Source organism: Penaeus japonicus, unplaced genomic scaffold (assembly GCF_977035675.1).
Source record: "Penaeus japonicus unplaced genomic scaffold, GWHDUDI00000001_assembly GWHDUDI00000027, whole genome shotgun sequence".
Lineage (NCBI taxonomy): Eukaryota > Metazoa > Arthropoda > Malacostraca > Decapoda > Penaeidae > Penaeus > Penaeus japonicus.
In genome coordinates, this window is record NW_028234429.1 from 15,574,299 (window position 1) to 15,596,798 (window position 22,500).

Below are 22,500 nucleotides of genomic sequence, written 5' to 3' on the forward strand. Positions count from 1 at the left end.
AGAATATAAAGAAATATAAATCATTAATTTTAATAATAAAATTAAAGAATATGTTAAAAATAATAACTAAAAAAAAATTTTATTAAAAAAAATACAATTAAAAAAAAAAATATATATATTAAAATATTTAATTTTAGTAATAATATTATAAAAAATATTAATCAATATAAAATTTTAAAATTTAAAAATATTATATAAATAATTAATAATTATATAATAATTTATAATTTAGGAAGATATTGATATTAATATATTAAATATTAATAAATATATATATAATGATTTTATTTTTTAATAATTAATAGATGTTTATTTTATTTAATTATTAATTATTTAAAATTTAATTAATAATAATTATAAATTATATAATAGTATTATTAAATAATATAATGTAAATATAAAAGTTAAGAAAGATGTATAATTTTATTTTGTAGTTTTTCACAATACAAAAAAAAAACATTCTTAAAAAAATAATTTATATATAATTAAAATTATATAATAAAGATTAATTATAATCAATATAATATTATATTTCAAATAAAAATAATATTATTAAATAATAATATAAATAAATTAATGATAATTATATCAGTGATCTTACTGGGATTTTTATAGCATATTACAAAGATATGATATAACTCTCAGACAACAAAATAATGTTTAAACTTTGCTGATGTAGTTCAGTACCACTTTTTATTAGTTATTGGACTTTATATATGGTTCAATTTGTTAATAAAGTTTTGAATATACTTCAACATACCATCTACATATGTCTGTTATATATTTTCCATTTGTTTAATGGATGACTTCTTTTATTTGAACTTATTTTGTCTGTTTTCTTTATATTGTCCCCCTGTTCTCTAAAGCCAAAGATGTAAGATCAGTTTTAGTAATAGATATAGTCTCAGCAGCCCTAGTTGAGTTGTTTTCCAAAACATTGAAATAAAACTATATAAGCAATATTTTATGATGATATTTATGATATATATATATATATATATAATAATCTATATATAATATCATATATATAGTATATATATATATATATATATTTATATATTTGTAAATTTTAATAATTTTATTTATATCTCATATGAATTTATTCTACAATATATATAAATCTATTTTGTTATATTTATTTATATCTATATTTTATATATATATTTACTATCTATATTTTATATATATATTTATATCTATATTTATAAAATTATTTATGTCTATAAAAATATATATATATTTATATCAATTTTTTATATTATATATATATATATTATATCTATATTTTATATATATCTATATATTTTATATATATATTTATCTCTATTATTTATATATTAGATATATATTTATATCTTTTTTTTTATAATATATATATTTATATCCTATATTTTTTTATATATTTATACTATATTTTATATATATATATCTATATAATTTATATCTATAATTTATATCTATAACAATATATATATATTTATATATATATTATTATATCTATATATTTATATATATATATATATATATATTTATATATTTAATATCTAATTATAAATACATATATATAATTTATATCTATATTATTTTCTCTAAATATATATATATATATAATAATCTATATTTTATATATTATATATTTATATTTATATTATTATATATATATATATTTATAACTATATTTTATTTTATATATATATTATATATCTATATTATTATATATATATACATAATTCTATATTTTATATATATATAAATTCTATATTTATATCTAACTACTCATTTATATATATATATATATATATATATATAATAATATATTCAATATATATTATATATCTATATTTAAATAATATATTATATATATGTTATATGAATATATTATTATTATATATATATTCAATTTTTATAACTATATTTATTATATATATATATATATTTATATATATTCAATCCCCCCCCCAATTATAAATATATTTATACTATATTTTATATATATTTATATATATTTATATCTATATTTCTATATATATATACAAACTATATATATTATATATATATATATATATATATATATATAATATATATATATATGTATATATATATATATACATATATGTATATATAAATATATATATATATATTATATATATATATATATAATATATATATATATATATATTATATAATATATTATATATATATATATATATATAATTTATATATATATAAATCATATAGCGATCTATATATACAACCACAATATATTACACACACACCCACACTATATATTATATATATTATAATATATATATATATATATATATAATGTTATTGTTATTTATATATATAATATATGTATATATATATATATATATATATATATATATATATAATATCTATATATTATATATAATATATATATTATAAATATATTATATATTATATATATATATATAATATATATATTATATATATATAATAAATATAAATAATATATATATTATATATATATATATATATATATATATATTATATATATATATATTTACACACACACAACACAACACACACACACACCACAACAACATATATATATATATATATATATATATTATATATATAATATATATATATATTATATAATATATAATATATTAATATATATATATATATATATATATTTTAATATATATATATATATATATATAATATATATATATGTATATATATATATATATATATATGTATATATATATATATATATATAAATATATTATCTCAGATATATATATATATAATATATGTATATATATATTATATATATATATATATATATAATATCTATCTATCATTATATATATAGAGTATATATAATATATATATATATATATATATAAACCACACACACCCAACCACCCACACAAAAACCACAACCAAAACAAACCCAATAAACACAGACACCCCCCACACAATAATATATATAATATATATATCTAAAAAAAAAACTCAATCAAACAAAAAAACACAAAACCAAAACACCACACCCCCCCCAACAAACATAATATATAAATATATATATATATATATATATAATTCGCATATATATATATATATATAAATAATATATATATAATATATATGTTCGCTATATATATATATATAATATATATATAATATATATAAATTGTTATCTATATAAAATAAATATATATATATAATATATATATTATATATAACACAATATAATATATAATATAATATATATTGTAAAATATATAATCATATATATATATATATGTATATATATATAACTGACTATCAAAATCTTAAATAATATATATATATATCTATAAATATAAATATAAATATATAAAATATATAAAAAAATAATATATATATTATATATATATAATATAAAATAAACAAAAACACAACACAAAAAATCTAAACTACACACACAAAACAAACACACACCACAAAATCACATATATGTATAATATATATATATATCCTAAACAACAACATAAATAATATATATATATATAAAAAACAACCCAACACAACACACAACACAAACCAAAACAACACAACAACACACACAACAAACACACACCAAACAAACAACACACACCAACACCAAACAACACACCACACCAACACAAACACAACAAACACACACACAACACCAACACACAACCAAAACAACAAACAAAAACAACCACACACACAAAACACAACAAAACACATAAAAACACAGAAAACAACAACAAACACACAACACACACCACAACAACACAACACAAAAAAACACACAAACAACAACAACACCAAACACAACAACACACACAAACACACAACAACACAACACAAAACAACAACACAAACCAACAACCAACACACACACAAACACAAACACACAAACAAAACAACACAAACAAAAACACAACAAACAAAACACACACACAACACAAAAACACCACACACAACAAAAAACACAAAATAACAACACAACACAAAAACAAAACCAAACACAAACAAACACACACCAACACAACACACACACAAAACAACCAAACACAAACACACAACAAACACCACAACACAACACAACAACAACACACAACACACACCAACAAACCCACCCACACACACACACACAACAACACAAACACACACAAACAACACACACAACAAACACCACAACCACACCACACACACACACCCAACCCCAACACACAACCAAACACAACACACAACACAACCACACACACAACACCACACAAAACAACCAACCCACACACAAGACCCCCACAACCCACACACAACCAAACCACCACGACCACACAAAACACACCACAAACACACACACAAAACACCCAACCAACAAACCACCCCACCACAAACCACACAAACAAAACAACAAACAACACACCCAAACACACCAACACCACAAACACACACACCACCAACCCCACAACAACACACACAAACCAACCAACACACACCCCACAAACCACACACCACCCACCACAAAAAAACACCACAAAACCAACCACACACACACCAACACAAAAACAACAAACCACACACACCACACAACAACCACACACCCAACACACCACCACACCACAACCCACCCACAAAACACCAACACCACACAACACAACCCACACACAACACACACACACAACACACACAACAAACACACACACACAACAACAACAACAACAACCACAACACACCACAACCACCACAAACCACCCCCACCACCCCCCCCCCCCCCCCACACCACCACCCACACACACAAACACACAAACACACCAAACCACACACAACACAACCAAAACACCACACACCAACAAACCAACACACCCCCACACAACACACCACAAACACAACACACACACACACACACACACCACACAACCAAACAAACACACAACAACACCCACACCAACAAAACACACACACACACACCACAACAAACACACACCAACACAACCAACCCCAAACACACAACAAAACACCACCCACACCCCCCACACACACACAACCAACAAAACAAAAAACAAAAAAAACACCCACCCAACAACACACAAAACAACAAACACCACACACACCACACACAACACACACACAACACACACACCACAGACACCACACACAACACACACAATAAACACAACACACACAACACACACACCACACACACAACACACACACACACACACCCTACACCAACCACCACACAACACACACACCACAACACACCCAACACCTACCACACACACACCCACACCACCACACAACACCACAACACAAACACACACACACCAACACAACACACACACACCACCCACACACCACACACACACAACACACACCCCACACACACACAACACACACCATACACACACACAACAACACACACACCCACAAACACACACAACAACCCAACCACACACACACACAACACACCCACACACCACACACACAACAAAACAGTCACCACACACCAACCACACACACACACCACACAGCCCACACACCCCACACACAACACACACAACACACACCACACACACACCACAGACCCCACACACACCACACACAATAAACACAACACACACAACACACCCACACCACACACACACACACCCACAACACACAACACAACCACACACAACACACACACAACACACACACACCCACACCACACACACACACACACACCACACCACACACACACCATAACACAGCACACACACACATAACACACACACACACACCACACACACACACACCACACAAAAACAAACACACACACACACAAACCCACACACACACACCACACACCCACACACAAACACCAACACACACACAACCACACACACACACCCACACACACACACACACACCACACAACACACACAACCCCACACATACACAACACACAAAACACACCACACACACAAAAACACACAACACAAACCCCACACACACCCACCACCACACAAACACACACACACACAACAACACACACACACACACACACACACAACACACACACAACACCACACACCACACACACATCACACCACACACACACACACCCAACCCACACACACCACAAACACACCACACACACACCAAACCACACCACAACAACACCACACACACACCACACACCCACACCACACAACACACCACAAACACAACACACACACACACACACACATACACACACACAACACACACACAAAAAACAACACACCACACAAACACACACACACACACACACACACCAATACACACACACACAAACACACACCACACACACCCACACACAAACACACACACATACACCACACATACACACACAACACACACACACACACACACACACACACACACACACACACACAAAAACACACACAACACACACACACACACAACACAACACAACACAACACACAACACACACACACAACACACACACACCACACACACCACAGACACCACACACAACACACACAACACACACACCACAGACATCACACACAACACACACAACACACACACCACAGACACCACACACAACACACACAACACACACAACACACACACCACACACACCACACACACACACACACCACACACACACACACACAAAACACACACACACAAACAAAACACACACACATGCACACACATACACACACATACACACACACACAAAATACACACACAAAACACACACACACAAAATACACACACAAAACACACACACATATATATACACACACAAACACATACACACATACACATAAAACACACACACACATATACACACACACACAACATACCACAAACACAACAACAAACACAACACATACCATCACAACACCCACCCCGCTCACCACCACATACCCCCACATTGTGGCTCATCCTCGTTGACTTTGTCTAAACTGTACATTTTCATTCGGCGGTAAAGGTAGTTTATTACGAAATTCATTAAAGGAAATAAGTGGGAGATAATTCTTTCTGTCCATTTGTCTGAATACAAAATTGTGCCTTCCAGATGCAGCACGGTGTCTCTCAGGAGGAAGTAGTGAGAGGAGTGAGAGACCAGAAAGTGAAGGATGTAATCTATGACGTTGCAAGTGTTGCCCATCAACACATTGAACATGTGCGTATGATATGGCGGTTACATCACCTGTTGTCGTTATTCTTGTTTTGGGCTCCACTCTTTTCTTTCTTGGTGCTGTGTGAGTTTTCCTGCAGTGTGAGCAAGAGGTGTTGACAAAGAGTGTTCATTTTTAAAAAAAATTTAGTTAATTTTCTCTTTTTGTTTATGATTTCTTTTCTCTCCTTTTTTGTAGAGATTTATAGTGAGGCACAATTTCCAGAACTTTATTCATATGTTATAAGAAACTTATTTGATTGTGATCTTTCTTTCTTGATCTTTTCCTCTTTTCTTTCTTTTTTTTATTTTTATTAATATATTCTTTAAAGATTTAATGTAGTAGACAAATCTTAGTTGATAACATTGTATTAACGTCTTGCAATCTGTGTATCATTTTCAGGCAAGGAGCTTCATGAAAGATGTTCCCGCAGAAGCTCGCGTTGCTCTCCTTCCAAGCATGGCCGTGTTTGCTTACCTGAAAGCACTGCAGAAAGCGGACTTCGATATCTTCAATGGGCGTCTCCAGAAGAGAAATACTTGGCTACCATTTTCATTATGGTGGGCAAAAGTTAGGAAAACTTATTGATATTTATTTATTTAGTTGTATTTATTTTGTAAAATAAATCAAGTAATATGGTGCAGCTACTGTTGTTTTTCATCTTGTCCTTTTCATAGAATCTTTAATGTACTGTATTCTTGAATTATGCCATAGTTTTTGTCTATAAAAAGTAAAATCTGATTAATTACAACCACACCTGGGGCAGTTTTGGCTCCGCCTAATCTCAATGCCAGGAATTTCAATGCATGACTAATGCTTATAATGTGAATAAAATCTTAATCACATTTTAAAACACAAGCTTGTAATTGATTTATTATTTGCAAGGATGACATACATTGCATGTGTAACTCACATAATGGCTAAAAATAAGTTCATTCTAAATGTTGTACATACAAATGAGGTGTAAATAAAGATTCACATTTATTCATATTTATATTTCATACAAGTATTTACACTGAATATCTTCAAAACAGGTTACTGATGATACTTTATACAAATGGACTTTCATGAACACACTTTTGCACCAGACATATCTTATACTCCTAATCTTAACATTCTGATTACTGTTCAAAGGCTTTGGATAGGTATTTATCATTCCAGACATCAACTAATTTTCTACCTAACTGTGAACCATAGTTCACGTCATCTGACAATTGTTCGTTTCTTGTGCTTTGAAGACATATAATTTTCTAATAAAAGTCAGTACAATAGATACAAATAAATTCTCACAATTTAAACTGATCATAATTCCAAATACATATATAAAAATATAAAAAGTTATGCCTGAATTAACACACACACAATAACAACAAACTGAATGAACACAAATATTTATGAACTTCAAACTGGATGCACAAGTGGAAATGGTATTATTTACACCATTGGTGGAGAAGAGTTGGATACATGACAGGACACAGAAATCTGAGCAATAAAAAGATTCATTAAAAAATCTGATGTTATACATACACTATAAAGTGTATGAAACATTCTGAAAACTGGGTTTAAGGTGAATCTGGATCAAATGGAGCTAAAGTTCATAATGGCACAATCTTGCCTTGAGCAAGACAAAGAATTAATGAAGAGAATATCATGTCTAAAATATTTAATAACATGCACATATGAGAAAAATATTTGGAATGTAACCACAACAAGTCTGTAGAGAGCAGAAGCAGTCTTGTGTGTTAGTCCACAGGTCTAACCATCACTAGTGTCTCAGAACCTTCAGCTGACCAGCTGGAGCAGACATTACCACCATTCCCACTGTGGTGACTTCAGAGTAGGCCCGTGAGTATATAGCATCACTGCTTCAGAGGAGAGGTTGGTCTTTGGTCACAGGTTGCACAACAGCAAGTTCATTTCAATACCTATTAAAAAGAAATTTTATTACTTGACGGAGAAATGGGCTTCCAAATAACACATTTACCTCAGTGTGGATAAGGGATGAGTATCTCTATACCAGTAAAAAGTAGGCTATTAAAATAATATATTAACAAAGTTGTGAATTTTTTTCTCTTCATGCATACATTCTTTTTTACAAAATCTAAATGCTTAGTCTTATTTTTTTCAGTATCAAAAAAGAACTAATCCTTTTTTACGTTACTAACATACTGCTGTATATCAGTCATCGTAGTAAATTGTGCCGATGCATGCAAGACAGGGCATAACAACAAGGAATTGTTTAAGTTACTACTGATTAGTCTCTCTTGGTGTCATTGTTAATTGACACAAAAAAGAAGAAAGGAAAGGAAATGAAAAGAAAAGAAGAGAAGGAGAGAGAGAAAAAAAAACATGCAAATGTATTGCAAATCATTCCACAATCCTTACCTTTCTTTCTTCTCCTCCCTGGAACTTTGTCTAAGAACAGCTGGCTTGGCACTTGTAGGTGAATCTCTTTCAAATATGGCTGCCATATCTTTGATGCGTCTCTGCTGCCCAGCATTTGCCCTGGCTGCCGCGTTTCCAGCAGCAGCCGCAGAGCTCCCTTCACTGCTACTTTCTCCCAGTTTCCCAGGTGATCTCAGAGAAGACTTTGTGGGAGAAGGTGGAGTTCCCTTTAAGATGGTAGGGGAAGGTGGCATTCCCTTAGGTATGCCAGGAGGGGGATGAATTGCCTTGGGAATCCCAGGGGACGGCGGGGTAGCCTTTGGAATAGAAGTTTTTTTGGTTGGGGAAGTGGGCACAGGGTTTTTCTTTAGAGTGGGGTCTTTTGGGATTCTCTGTTCTGGCTTCTTTGTAATGGATTTGTCTGTCTTTTGCATTTTTTCACCTTTTTCAGGTGATGGAGGGTCCTTGTTCGAAACTTTACTGTTACTCCAAATTGCTACTCGTTCCTTCACGTTGACATCTTCGTCAATATCATCTTTGGAATTCTTTCTACGTCCGCTCCCACCAATACTTGCTGATCTCTGGAAAGGTGAAGTTTCAGAACTTGGAGATTTTAGCGAACCTGACGAAGTCTTTCTTACAGGACTAGATTTTGACTCCCCACTGCTAGATCTTTGGAGGAGAACCTCCTTCTCTGGAGATCTTCTAAGATTGGAACGTGGACTTGTCACTCCTGGCTTATTGCCACTTCCTCCACCACTGTTACTATTACCACTACTAAGGCTTCTCTGAGAAGTAGGAGTTGGACTGCCAGACGAGAAACGGGTCCTTGTAGGACTTCTTAGCTCGCCAACTCTGCCCATATCGCTCAGACTCCTCCTTGCAGGTGAAGTTCTCTTGAACACTGAAGACTGATCCTGCTCTTCCTTCATTTCAGTGCCCAAGGGTGGATCTAGTGAGTCTTTCTCATCATCAGCATCTCCTAAAAGTTGTTTGGTAGGACTAGTAGTTCCTGAATAAATGTCATAGTATTGTTTGGTGGGGCTCTTATCCTCTCTTCGCCTTGGGCTTACAGATCTAGCGTTTGAACTTTGGATCATCTCCTCATCTTCCCGTCCATCACTGTCTTCTTGGCGAGACGGACTCGTGGCTTTTTGCTTCAGCCTTAGGAGTAGCTCATCTTTCTCTCCTCGGAAACTCTCTGATTTGTACTTTTCTCTCAGGAAGGATCTCCTCTCCTCCTTGTATTTTTCAATTCTTTCTCTTTTTTGTTTATCAGTGAGATCTAAAGAGCCACTTTCAAGGGCTAAGTGTCTATTAGCATCCTCTGCTTCCTTGATCAAATTATCTTGAAAAACTACAGCATCCTCAGAGTCTTTAACCTTCGGTCTGAAATCTGGAGAAGTCTTATACCTCTGAAGAACTGGTATCTGTGCAGATGGCACTGACCTCCCTTCTGCCTCACTTTTTGATTCAGTACTAACACTTTCTACGGGTATTACTGACTCCAGCAATTCAGAAACCTTTGGTTCTACAATACCAACACAAGGATTTTCTTCCCCTGTTACTTGGGGGACTTTCTGTTTGTCTAAATGCATCTGCTCAGCTTTTTGTGTATTAACAGCAAGGGGTAACTGACTAGGTTGGAATATCTGATGTGGAGTATTTTCTTCAGTTGGTGTAGCATGAGCAGAAGCACCACTAGGTGTACCAGGGGTTGCAGGGGAATCTGGAGAGATGGACACTGAAGAAGGAGTGGACACCGGAGAGATTAGTGGAGAGGATAGATTTAGTTTGGGTAATTGACGAGGACGTGGTACGGGTGCAGCTATTGGTGTATGGCGTGGTGTCGCTCTAGGCCATGGTGCAGGGGATATAATACTTGTTAGAGTTCTGTTAGGAGTAGAGGTGGCAGCAGGAGGTACCGGTACATTTTCAGGAGTAGGAGGTGAAAGGCTGGGTAGTAAGGGTGGTATCATCCCTGGAGAAGAAGGACATTGATCAAGAGGTTCTTGGGTGTGTTTAGGAGAACTGGCATCATCACTACTTACTGGGGAGGTCACATCATCTGTTGTGGACTCTGTTGGGGAGGCAAATGAAGGGAGAACCAAGACCTCAGTTGCCATACTTGCTGAAGAGGGAGTAACAGGTGAGTCTAAGCACTCACTATCTTCACTGGGCTGGGTACACAAATCACCAACTACAGTAGCCTGCTCAGGCTGGGGTAAAAATTCCTGGGAACATGGCAGGTTTTCCGAAGGTCTGGGAACACAAGTGTTGCCCATCTGAGGCACCTGGACTGGAAGCTCTGAAGATTTGTCATTGATGTCCATCTTGTGTACAGCTGTAGTACTGTCAGTAACACCTGCAGTATCTACACCAGATTCTTTCAAGATCTGCTTTCCTTCACTATTCACCTTCAACATGTCATTAACCTCTTGAATTGACTTTCGTAGGAACTTTACCTGTTGGTATACCATCTCTCCCTCAATTTCAGCATCACTCTTTTCATCTTTCACTACCTTTTCAGAAAGGGCACTTGCCTGAGAGGTAAATTCAATGTTTTCATACTCGGGCTGTTCTCGAAAAGAATAATCTTCATAAGCATCGTCACCATCAGGCACAATCTGGTCCTGCTCATCGCCACTCTCCTCTAGGTTTTCATACACTGGTAGAGATTCTTTTGCTGGAGATTCTACATTTTCATAGACACTGTCCACATTCATGGCAACTTCAGTTTGTGCAAGAGTTACATTCTCATAACAAAAGTCGTCATCTGAAGTACTAATACCTTCAAAGTTCCCTTGTACTTTTTCTCTGTCACTAGCAGCTTTCTTGTTACCCTCACTTTTCTCCTTCTCTTTCTCATACTCAACATTCTGGTATTCTGGTGCATAGTCCACATTCTCATACTCAGCACCATAGTGAACATTCTCATACTCAGAACCATAATTACAATTTTCGTACTCAGAACCTGGTACGTCTGGCTCCATCAGCATTTGTCCACTTGTTTGTGAGGACTGGAAACTAGCTTGGGAAGACTGAAGGCTGGGAGAAGACAGCAATGGTTTAGGTTCATCATATGTAACCTCTGCCTTCTGCATTGGTTGTCCAGTAATACTTACATCTACATTTTCATACATAGGACCATCTTCAGCTGGGTCATCACTACTGCTAAGGTCTATGGATAATGGACTTGACTGTCTAGGTTCTTCTATAACAGGTGGGTGTGCCACAATCTGTCCACTGCCAACCAGGTCTTGGACAAACTGAGACTCGCTTGGTGTTGAAGGTTCAGTTGTGTCACTCAGGGGATGATACTGGATCTCAAGGAACGTGGAGTCTCCTTGTGGTGTCTCTGGGGAAGTCAGAGCTGATCCCAAAGTGAGGAGTTCCGCAGTTGGTAGCCCGAGCAATGAGTTTGGTCGAGACTTTGGTAATTCCTGCTGTGGAGTGAGGTCCTCCATGGCAGGAGATACAGGGAGTGAGTTAGTACTTTCAGCAATGATTGTGACTGGAGGTGTACCTGGAGTTACCAGTGTTGAGGAAGAGGATGGAAGGAGACTACCATGATCTGATCCAGCCTCTTTGGATTCCCCAGTTACACCACTGCTCATGCTTCCCAAAGTGAAGCTTTCATTATCGGATACAGTGGCCTCTGCTACAGAGGTACTGCTCACCTCTGATGCGCTGACTGAAGGAGAGGTTCTTAAATGCGTAATTTTGTCCAAAAGCTCTGGATCTATCAGAGCGCTGTCTAAACTCTGCCTTGAATGTGCCTCCTCCGACCCTCGACTCCCTGGCTCAACGTGCACCTCGGCTGTCACGGTCTCTATGCTTCCCTCACACTCCATTGAAATTTTTGGTCCTGATAAAAATTCGGACTGTTCTGCTTTTAAGTGCTGATTAGCCTTATTAGCTTCTGTTGTGCGCACATGCTTTAGTTTAGGTGAACTACTTGGAGAAGCTGGTCTTGGTGAGACTTCATTTCTTCTGCGTGCTGTCTCAGGACTGAGAGCATGAACTATCTTATCCTTCAATGACGCAGAAGCTCTCTTTAGGCTGTTGTTTCGTGAATCCTCGCTGGAATCGCTGACATAAGCCTCATTCTTGCGCTGGGTAGGCGGCGAGGTGAACCGGTACTTGATTTTGTCTTTTAGACTTTTCTTTTCTACTTTGGGACTCAAATTCTCTTTGCTTCTGCCAGTCTCTGAACACATGCTTAAGTTTTCCATGTCTAGAGTCGAACTAGACATGTTATCTGGATCCTCCACAGAAGTAGACTTCAGTGTGTCAACCTCGAAACCTTTCAGGTCTTTCTCACTGGTGCTGAAGTTCAGATCAAGCTCACTAATATCTAAGTGTATTCTTGAAGTCTCTGGGGAGAAATCCAGGTCGCTCTCACCTTCCTCTTTCACCGGTACTTGTGAGGACACGTTTCCCGAGCGGCCTTCCAGCATGTTAAAGTACGAGTCGTGCGAGACCGAGCGGTTGTGTGTCCTTGGGGAAGGGATGGGGCTGGACAGGGAACTACTTCTACTTTCCTTTTCATCCTGCGGAGACCTCTCCAGACTCTCCCAGTCGAAGGCTTCACGCTTTTCTGGAGAATCCATCATCTAAGGGGAAAAAAGAGAAAAAAAAAGGGTGCTGTTACTGGTCACTAGCACAAAGTGTACATAAAAAAGGAGGCACTTAATGATTGCTTACTTCTTATATCTTTTCCAGTGATAATACTTGTTGGTATCTCTTTATCTTACTTTCTTTTAGGTTATTAAATGTAAAAACCTCTTTTCTAACATTTCTAATCTTTGCATTATGTCATTAGTTCTCACAGTACAACTGTTAATCATTGCCACTACTACATATTTTTTTCTAAAATGAATTATTGTGCCACGTTACCTCCTCCTCCAATATCTGGCATTACACTTAAGATGTAAAATCCTGACTCTCATCATGACATGGTCAAGTAATTTTCAAAGCAGTTTGCAAGTATTTTCCTATAAGCAATAGCAAGAATAGCTATATGGAAATTTAAAAAAATACTAATAACACCCTAGAAAGTAAAAGTAAAGGTAATAATAATGATAATGATATTAATAATAATAATAATCATGAAATAAATCAAATAATAATAATAATAATGATAATAATAATAATAACGATTATACTACTACTAATATTTATAACAATAATAATAATAATAACAGTAGTAGTTATCATAATAATACTAACTATAATAAGAAAGACAATTATGATTAACTTTTATAATACATAAAAAAAAATAAAAAAAAGCTGAAAGATTTCATGAGAGGGAATACAAGATTTTTCCTCAAGTGTCTCTGTCACTACTGCATGCATGGGAAGCTTCCACTAGAATCTACTCTACCACTGTTTATATATGTTCCTCTAGAGAGCTTCCAGTCATTTCACAAAAGCATCAGGTTATCATCATGCAAAATAAAAATAATAATAATAATAATACTCTCTCACCAATTTGTTGTCAACTATTTCTAGTAATCTTTCCTTTTAAATTTTATAAACACTTCCTTCCCTATCTGTGTCTAATGGCGATGTGGAATGGCGATGTGGAAAATATAGCCATCTCGTATTATATTAGAAAAAAAAATGAAAGAATAATATGAACTAAACTGTCACCTTGCATCTTCTTGACAAAGATCTAAAAAATAAGTGAATCAAATAATAAATCAACGTGATGAATGCAAACATTACTTTCTACAGATGACCTGTAGAAGTAACCACTTTAAATCGAACCCTGACTGAATTAGCACAATCTGTGACAATCAGTGTGGAGGATTCATCGTGAATAACTCGTAAGCAAGACGACAATTATCACACGCAATTACATCAGAGGCCTTTAAGCTACATTGCCCTGAAGTTGCGACACAGCAAAAAGACCTATGGCATAATCATGTGATTTCTTGCTCTTCCCTTCGTTGTTATGTTTACGACAATCAACCAGAATCTCCCAGCCACCAAATGATGACAAGATCAATCTCTTCTTTTGAAACTTACTACTAAATTACACATGTAAATGGAGGCATGCAAGCACAACTCCACGTCCCACTTCTTTAGTGATGTGACCAAACAAAAAAAATTACCAATGTTAAGGGAGGTGGACAGTCAATAACATGAGCAAAGGGGGAGCACAGATAGAATAAACTAAATCATTTGAGCAAAACAAAATATAAATAGTCATATGAAAATTGATGGGCTTAATAATGAGATGATATAGCTTTAATGTCTATTTTACCAAAAAGAAAGAAGTATTTATATATGTGTGTATGCAATATATATCCAGCTTCAGATACGAACAGGTAGATTTTCCAATTAAAACTGTGTTGTTTCATTTGTGAATTTCCTTGGTTTTCTGTCTCTCAACCTTTCCTTCAGTCCTTCCATACAAACCTGAGAGTTCCTGTTAGAGTGAAGAGAAGCCGAGGTAGAGACAAGGGACTCTACTGACTTGACGGGTCGCAGGCGTTTGGATGAGGAAGGTGCAATATCTGCTTCAGTCACCACTGAGTCCTGAAGTGGCATATCACAGGAACAGGTTAACAAAGGGCCGGGATATTTAGCAACAAAGCCGAGACCCAACACATCACCGGGCTTTCATGGAGGGACTGATTTAAAATTGTAGCCCAAATTCATTTTGGTATCCTTAAATAGTCTTGTGGGGATGAAACAAAAAGTTAAAACCTCATCTGGGATCGATGATTTTGTTTTTGACAAGCTTGGAAAACTGAATTTGAGCCTATTTGAGATATTCTGCTGTCATAGGGAGCAGTTAAATATAAACATATAAGGCTGCCACTGCTGTATACCAGAGCTAAAAGATGCCTTGAGGTATTCCAGAAAGTATCTGTTAGGAATGGAAACAATTAGTGTAGAAGTACCTTAGGGTGGATTTTAATCTGCCAAGTCCACAAAAAAGTTCATCGAGTGGATATCGGACAAAAGTTTAAACATCAAAAGGAAGGAGCCGGAGTTATGTTCAAAATCCCTAAGGTAGACAAAATTATACCTACTGTTAGCCGCACGGACCAGGCCACTCAAGTCATCCTACATCGAAGAAAATATATGAAGTCTTGACTGCCATATATTATTAAGGGAAAATGTATTTGATTGATAGAACTATATGAAAAATGAGTGCCTTAGAGAACAGCATTTCCTAAACTATCCTTTTCTTTTCAAAGCTCTTGTAAGCAGCATTTTTTTCATGTCATTCCTAATCTTCGGGTAATCTATATCTACTTAGATCCCATCAATCTCTATCGCTAATCCACATTTTTCATTGTTTTCTTGAAAATTATCATCCTAGGCAACATACATATGGCAGAATTTACACAAATTTGGTACTTTATATATTAAATAAAAGACAAAAGCTTTAACCAAATTTTGTCACCAGCACTTTAAAACAGCACAAATACCCAATACAACTCAAATTGTGAAAATCTATTTTGTTTGTATAAACATTCATACAAGAAACGTATAAGAAATTTTCAGTGTACTAAAGTCTAGGACATTTCCTCATTAAAGAAACTAGTTAAATGAAAGACAAATATGAATGCTACTGAAAAGCTATATGTGGTTCATATCCTTACTGAACAACTACTACATATAATACATCACAATTAATATTTAAAAAAATCTCCATATCTCAAAACTAAAATCATGATTACTTACTGCTACAAAGATGGTTTATATTTGAGGTAACTGATTATTCAAAGGGTAAAAAAAATGTTTACTGCAATTATTTTTTACAGCATTCACATTCCAAGAATATTTAGAGTGTTGCACATAGGACATTTATGGGTACCCACATAAGGCATAGAAAAATTCAGCAACAAAGACAGAGAACACGTGTGGCATATACAGGGAAAAAAAAGCATATGGAAGACTGACTATTCTTATAAGAGAATCAACCTTGCCCTCTCCATGATAAAATTATGACTTGAAAAAGTAATTGGTAATAACTGAAGAAAAGAAAAGAAAATGTATGAAATGATAAAACAATTTTTATGAGGTAAAGTAAGATAATGGGATAAGATAAAGCAAACTAAATAAATGAGCCAGATTAAGGTGATGGTCAAGTAGGGGGCACCCAATTATCATTTCATGAAATTATAGAATGACATGAGGACTGTTAATTTCAGCTTTTTCTTTCTGAGTGCTTCAGATACCTCCAACTACATGTGTCAATTAAAGTAAAAGCTTTCTAGAAAGGTATGGTGTATGTTCTAGGTATAACTCATATGTGCATGTGGAGTGGGCATCAGTCTGTGTGTGTGTGAATGGGTTTGCATCAGTGCATGTGAATGCTTGTGTGCAAGTGCGCCTGTGTGAATATATCTATGTACTAATATCTATAATCATATAATTACTGTGTCTTAATGTCTGGGTAACAGTTGAGTGACAGTGATCTAGCACTAAATATTTTCATTAGAAAAAAATAAATAAATAAAAACTGAAAAAGATATAAAAATTACTAGGGCCTACCGAGATATTGAGGTGAATATCACTGGGAGTGGAGGCTTTCCTCTGATGCTTGTGCATACTGCGGCCCTTACTGAAGATGCTCTTCCAGCCCGATGGAGATTTTTTCTGCTTGAGGCTGCCACCTTTACGACTAGGAAGTTCAATCACAGTGTGATACTTGGGGGGCAAGTTCTGTGGCCCTCCTCCTGAAAATAATTTTACTATAATTACCAAATTACTATAATTCTCCTGTGCTATCACATCACAGAAGAATGGAAATTACATAATGTGTATTTATTTTCTCAACTGCTTAAACACAATTTATAAAGACAATCATTTCTCATTCAAAATAACACTTTTTTACCAGTAAAAAAATCAATACAATGCGCTCAAAACTTCCGACATGGACAAAGGAACCCAAAACATTTGCCACAGCCTCCTGAGACTCCAACGAACCACTTTACCAACATTCCAGCAAGCCTCACAGCATTAACTACTAAACACAAGGTCTTACCAACATCTATGTACTTCTGGTCCTGTTTGATAGCTGTGTTTAGGGCTCTTGACCTTGCCTCCTCTATTGAAATCAACTTGGTCGGGGTGGAAATGGCCAGCGATTTGGGGCGAGACTTCTTCGGCGTTCCTTCCACTCCGTTCGTGGAATGCGAGAAGGTCGGTATCTTGTCGTTGAAGATAAGATCCACATAGCGCACCAAATATTCTGTCACAACAGCCTGGGTTCCAACATCCTGAAATGCCATACATGAAAAAAATTGTCATTCAATTTCATCATCTTGCAGCTCTAAATTTGAATATTGATACAAAACATGATGCTATGACAGAGAGAAAAAACAAGTTTTGACATAGATACATACTTGATACATGCTTTACTCTATCCAAAAAAAAATATATAGAGTGGGTATCACTTTATAGATTTTGGTCATATGTGATATACAAACCTTTTTTTTTTTTTTCTATTCTCAGTCTGAGTGGGACTGAGTGAGTGAGTGAGTGTGTGTAAATGTGTGTAAATATGTGTAAATATATGTGCATATATCTGTGTGTGTGTGTGTGTGTGTGTGTGTGTGTGTGTGTGTGTGTGTGTGTGTGTGTGTGTGTGTGTGTGTGTGTGTGTGTGTGTGTGTGTGTGTGTGTGTGTGTGTGTGTGTGTGTGTGTGTGTGTGTGTGTGTGTGTGTGTGTGTGTGTGTGTGTGTGTGTGTGTGTCTGCGTGTGTGTGTGCACGCACGCAAGTATGTGCATGTAAACTTGTGTGTTTACATATGCCTTTGTATGTGTTTAAATATCTCAAGTCAGACAATTACATGCAAAACAACTTGACTAAGAAAACAAAAAAACATTGTGACTGCCTAGTATAAAAATCCATTGAAGTCCTTGCAGTAGGCACAAACAAACATTCCTTGGTGCACCATGGAACTAACAAAAGCATTCAGAAGCCTAATTAACTGATCAGACAGTGGAGGAGAACATCTAGTCGTAAATGAAAAAGACCACACACCCAACTGACCTTTTTGGCTGCCTATAAAATGATTTGCATGTCAATTCAATCAAAGAATTGAGTTTGTGTTAATTTCTAATCATCAACAGAGACAAAAAAGATTATAAATCTGGCAAAGAGGTGTTCTGTTACAACACCTGCAATGCCAATTATCGTCATTTAAAATTCATCTATGACATTAATGATAAATATGTGATCAGTGCATAAAAGCAATATTTTATTCTGCCATCAAATAAAAGTCATAATTTTGACGTACACAAAACAAAATGATTTTATCATTTCTCGAGCAAAAATAAGAGAAAAGATACAAAAATACTTGACTCCTTTTGTCAAATAACGTGGCATATACGTGTATCAGATTCCATTACTGCTTGTTATCTTATGACCACTGTAATTGGATGACTTAATAAACATCTTTTTTTGTTTTACTTCTTTAAATCCATAAAAAATTGACATGTAATAACCATTAGATCTGAGCACAAAGTAAGAGTGCGCAAGGAGAAGGAGAAGGTCCTTTGCTCTCAACATTTAAAATCCTTCATGAATAATTCTTCATGGCAGTTTCAACCAGTTTCTGCAACAACACGTGAAGGAGTGAACAAATTCCCATAATATATGATGACTCAAGAGTCATATTTAACCAGTGAATATATGAATCCGATCTTTAATCAATTGTCCACAAAGGATTGTCCTGCAACAGTTGCATTCCTGAGTGAGGAAAGGGTGAAGGGCTAACATCTATTGTGGAACAATTACCCAAACACAGTGTCAACGGAGCGATTATCCAAACACAGTGTCAACACAGACATACAGTGAAAGTGTTGTACAAGGATTTTGTCACCCAATTTGCTCATCATCTGACATCAAAGCAACAGCAATTGTACAATTAGAAGCTACACTGAAATAAACTTTACATAAAAGTGCTGGGAAATCAAAACAAAACCAATATGCAGATGACGTGTCAGATTCCAGATCTTTCAGAGCTCACCACCCTCCCCATGTCTAATTTCTCATCCCTTTCTCTGACTTTCTTTCTCTCTCTCTCTCTCTCTTTCTCTAACTTTCTATTCCTTTAGCATGAATAATACCTGTTGGAGATTCCCCCTTTTTTACCCTCATCTCTCACCTGAAGAGCTGCAACACCACCCATGTCAAGGTCCTTTGACCGGAGAAGGTTTGGGGCCCACACAATAGCAATGTTTTTCGGCGTCATGCCCGTCTCACAGCTGTGTGCTGCCACTCTCGCCAAATGTTGCACAAGGTATTCCAGAGTTCTGAAAAGAATTAAATAGTAATCACCTTAAAGAATAAAAAGACTAATATCATCACTAATAGCATGGTGCTTCCTCTTTACTGTTTTGAAGACTTGTGAACATCAAATTTGTCTGTTGTCTTAAATGAGTTAAACCATTTTGTTCTTGTTTTTTCTCAGTGATTAATCATTTTCTTACTGAATGTAAAATATACAAAAAAAAAAAAGAAGGAAAGAACATCAAAGGAAACAAACCTATAATGCGGGGGAGGCAACTGCTGAACTACATCTCTTAAATACAATAATCTGATGTCCTCATCCTGCATCACAGCTGCCACAAACTTCTCATATAATTGATAAGTCAACAAAGGGTTTGGCAGTTCTCGGAAATACATTTTGAGCACAGACGATACGCAGTGGATGTCTTGCAAGATGCTTTCATCTCCATACAGATCAGGTATTCTGTCCTCGTCAAAAGCATTTCTGAAAATCCCACCCGAAACGAAATTAAGTACATGTTGGTTGCAAAAGCACTGATGACGTGATCTTGATCCTCATTCCATGAATACATCATAACTTCAAATACACCACAGAGCACAAACAGGATTAGAAAATTACCTTAGTTTCTGGATATTGGATGTTATACCCGATAACCTGTAAATGCCATCCACAATGCCATGGCCTTCCAAGAACTCGGCACAACAGCGCAGCACCATTGGGATTTCATGACCCGAGTTGAGGAGGTGCTCTCCCAGGTCGCAGCCAAATACCCTCTCTCGCAAGATACCAGACTGCTTCAGCTTCCTCCGTGAAGGTCGAGATAGGATGAAGCTCCTAGTAATTTGGAGTATGTTTTTAATTAGAAGCAACTCTATTAAATATACATATGTAAAGAGTAAATATGATTGATTCAGATTCAAGGGATAAATCAATATTATATGTCAATGAAAGTTATTTAATAAAAAACAACAACAACAACTGGGTTCCCTTCTTTAAATATAATTCATGAAGACTTCCTGATAGTGTCAAATCATAGAACTATATTACTGTACTTCTATTACCTATATCATGATACTGAAAATAAACATCAAATGCAACCCCTTACATAAAACCATAAACAGAGAAATCAGCTAATAATATAAGAATTAAAAAAAAAAGTAATATACATTAATATAGCAATAATATTTTTCCTCAACGACCAATCCTAATGAGAAGTCTCACCTGAAGAAAGCAATAAGCTTGCCATGCTTTCTGAGCACTGGCTTGGTTGGGGCTTGAGTGCCTGAGTGGAGTGTGTGGTGCTGGTGCCCTGAGGCCAGAGGAGGCTGAGTCCGCGCAGGGGGCAATGTCAGGGTCTGCGGCTGGATTGTTTGTGGAACCTGAGGGGTAGAGGAGTCAGTAGAAATGGCATAAGGGGAACACAGCAGGTTAAGTTGCTTGGCTAGCTAATTTCAAAGAGAAGGAAATGTGTTTCTCTACAGAAAAGAAGTCTTACATCTCTCTCTCTCTCTCTCTCTCTCTCTCTCTCTCTCTCTCTCTCTCTCTCTCTCTCTCTCTCTCTCTCTCTCTCTCTCTCTCTCTCTCTCTCTCTCTCTCTCTCTCTCTCACACACACACACACACACACACACACACGCACATATACACAAACACACACACGCACATAC

General features: G+C 35.3%; 2 protein-coding genes across 16 annotated transcripts in view; one reads left to right on the forward strand and one right to left on the reverse strand.

The window, feature by feature from the left end:
* Positions 1–7,828, forward strand: part of sicily (NADH dehydrogenase (ubiquinone) complex I, assembly factor 6 homolog sicily) — a 17,609-nt gene extending 9,781 nt beyond the window's left edge. Inside the window, exons 6-7 of the mRNA XM_043028329.2 lie at positions 7,082–7,189; positions 7,587–7,828. Coding sequence (XP_042884263.2) covers positions 7,082–7,189; positions 7,587–7,772 — 294 coding nt within the window. The 3' untranslated portion in view covers positions 7,773–7,828. The remainder of the gene's footprint in view (positions 1–7,081; positions 7,190–7,586) is intronic.
* Positions 7,829–8,164: 336 nt separating this feature from the next.
* The window catches only part of LOC122260815 (GTPase-activating protein CdGAPr), a 214,217-nt gene continuing 199,881 nt past the window's right edge, over positions 8,165–22,500 (reverse strand). For 6 of the 15 annotated variants that reach the window (XM_086552650.1, XM_086552654.1, XM_086552655.1 and 3 more), the window contains 9 exons: positions 22,056–22,213; positions 21,453–21,668; positions 21,090–21,317; positions 20,709–20,856; positions 18,580–18,814; positions 18,087–18,271; positions 15,996–16,115; positions 9,570–14,185; positions 8,165–9,109 (listed from right to left, as the gene is read on the reverse strand). In XM_086552650.1, coding sequence (XP_086408776.1) covers positions 9,103–9,109; positions 9,570–14,185; positions 15,996–16,115; positions 18,087–18,271; positions 18,580–18,814; positions 20,709–20,856; positions 21,090–21,317; positions 21,453–21,668; positions 22,056–22,213 — 5,913 coding nt within the window. In that variant the 3' untranslated portion in view covers positions 8,165–9,102. The remainder of the gene's footprint in view (positions 9,110–9,569; positions 14,186–15,995; positions 16,116–18,086; positions 18,272–18,579; positions 18,815–20,708; positions 20,857–21,089; positions 21,318–21,452; positions 21,669–22,055; positions 22,214–22,500) is intronic. The other 9 variants (XM_086552651.1, XM_086552656.1, XM_086552657.1 and 6 more) reach the window with 4 other exon arrangements.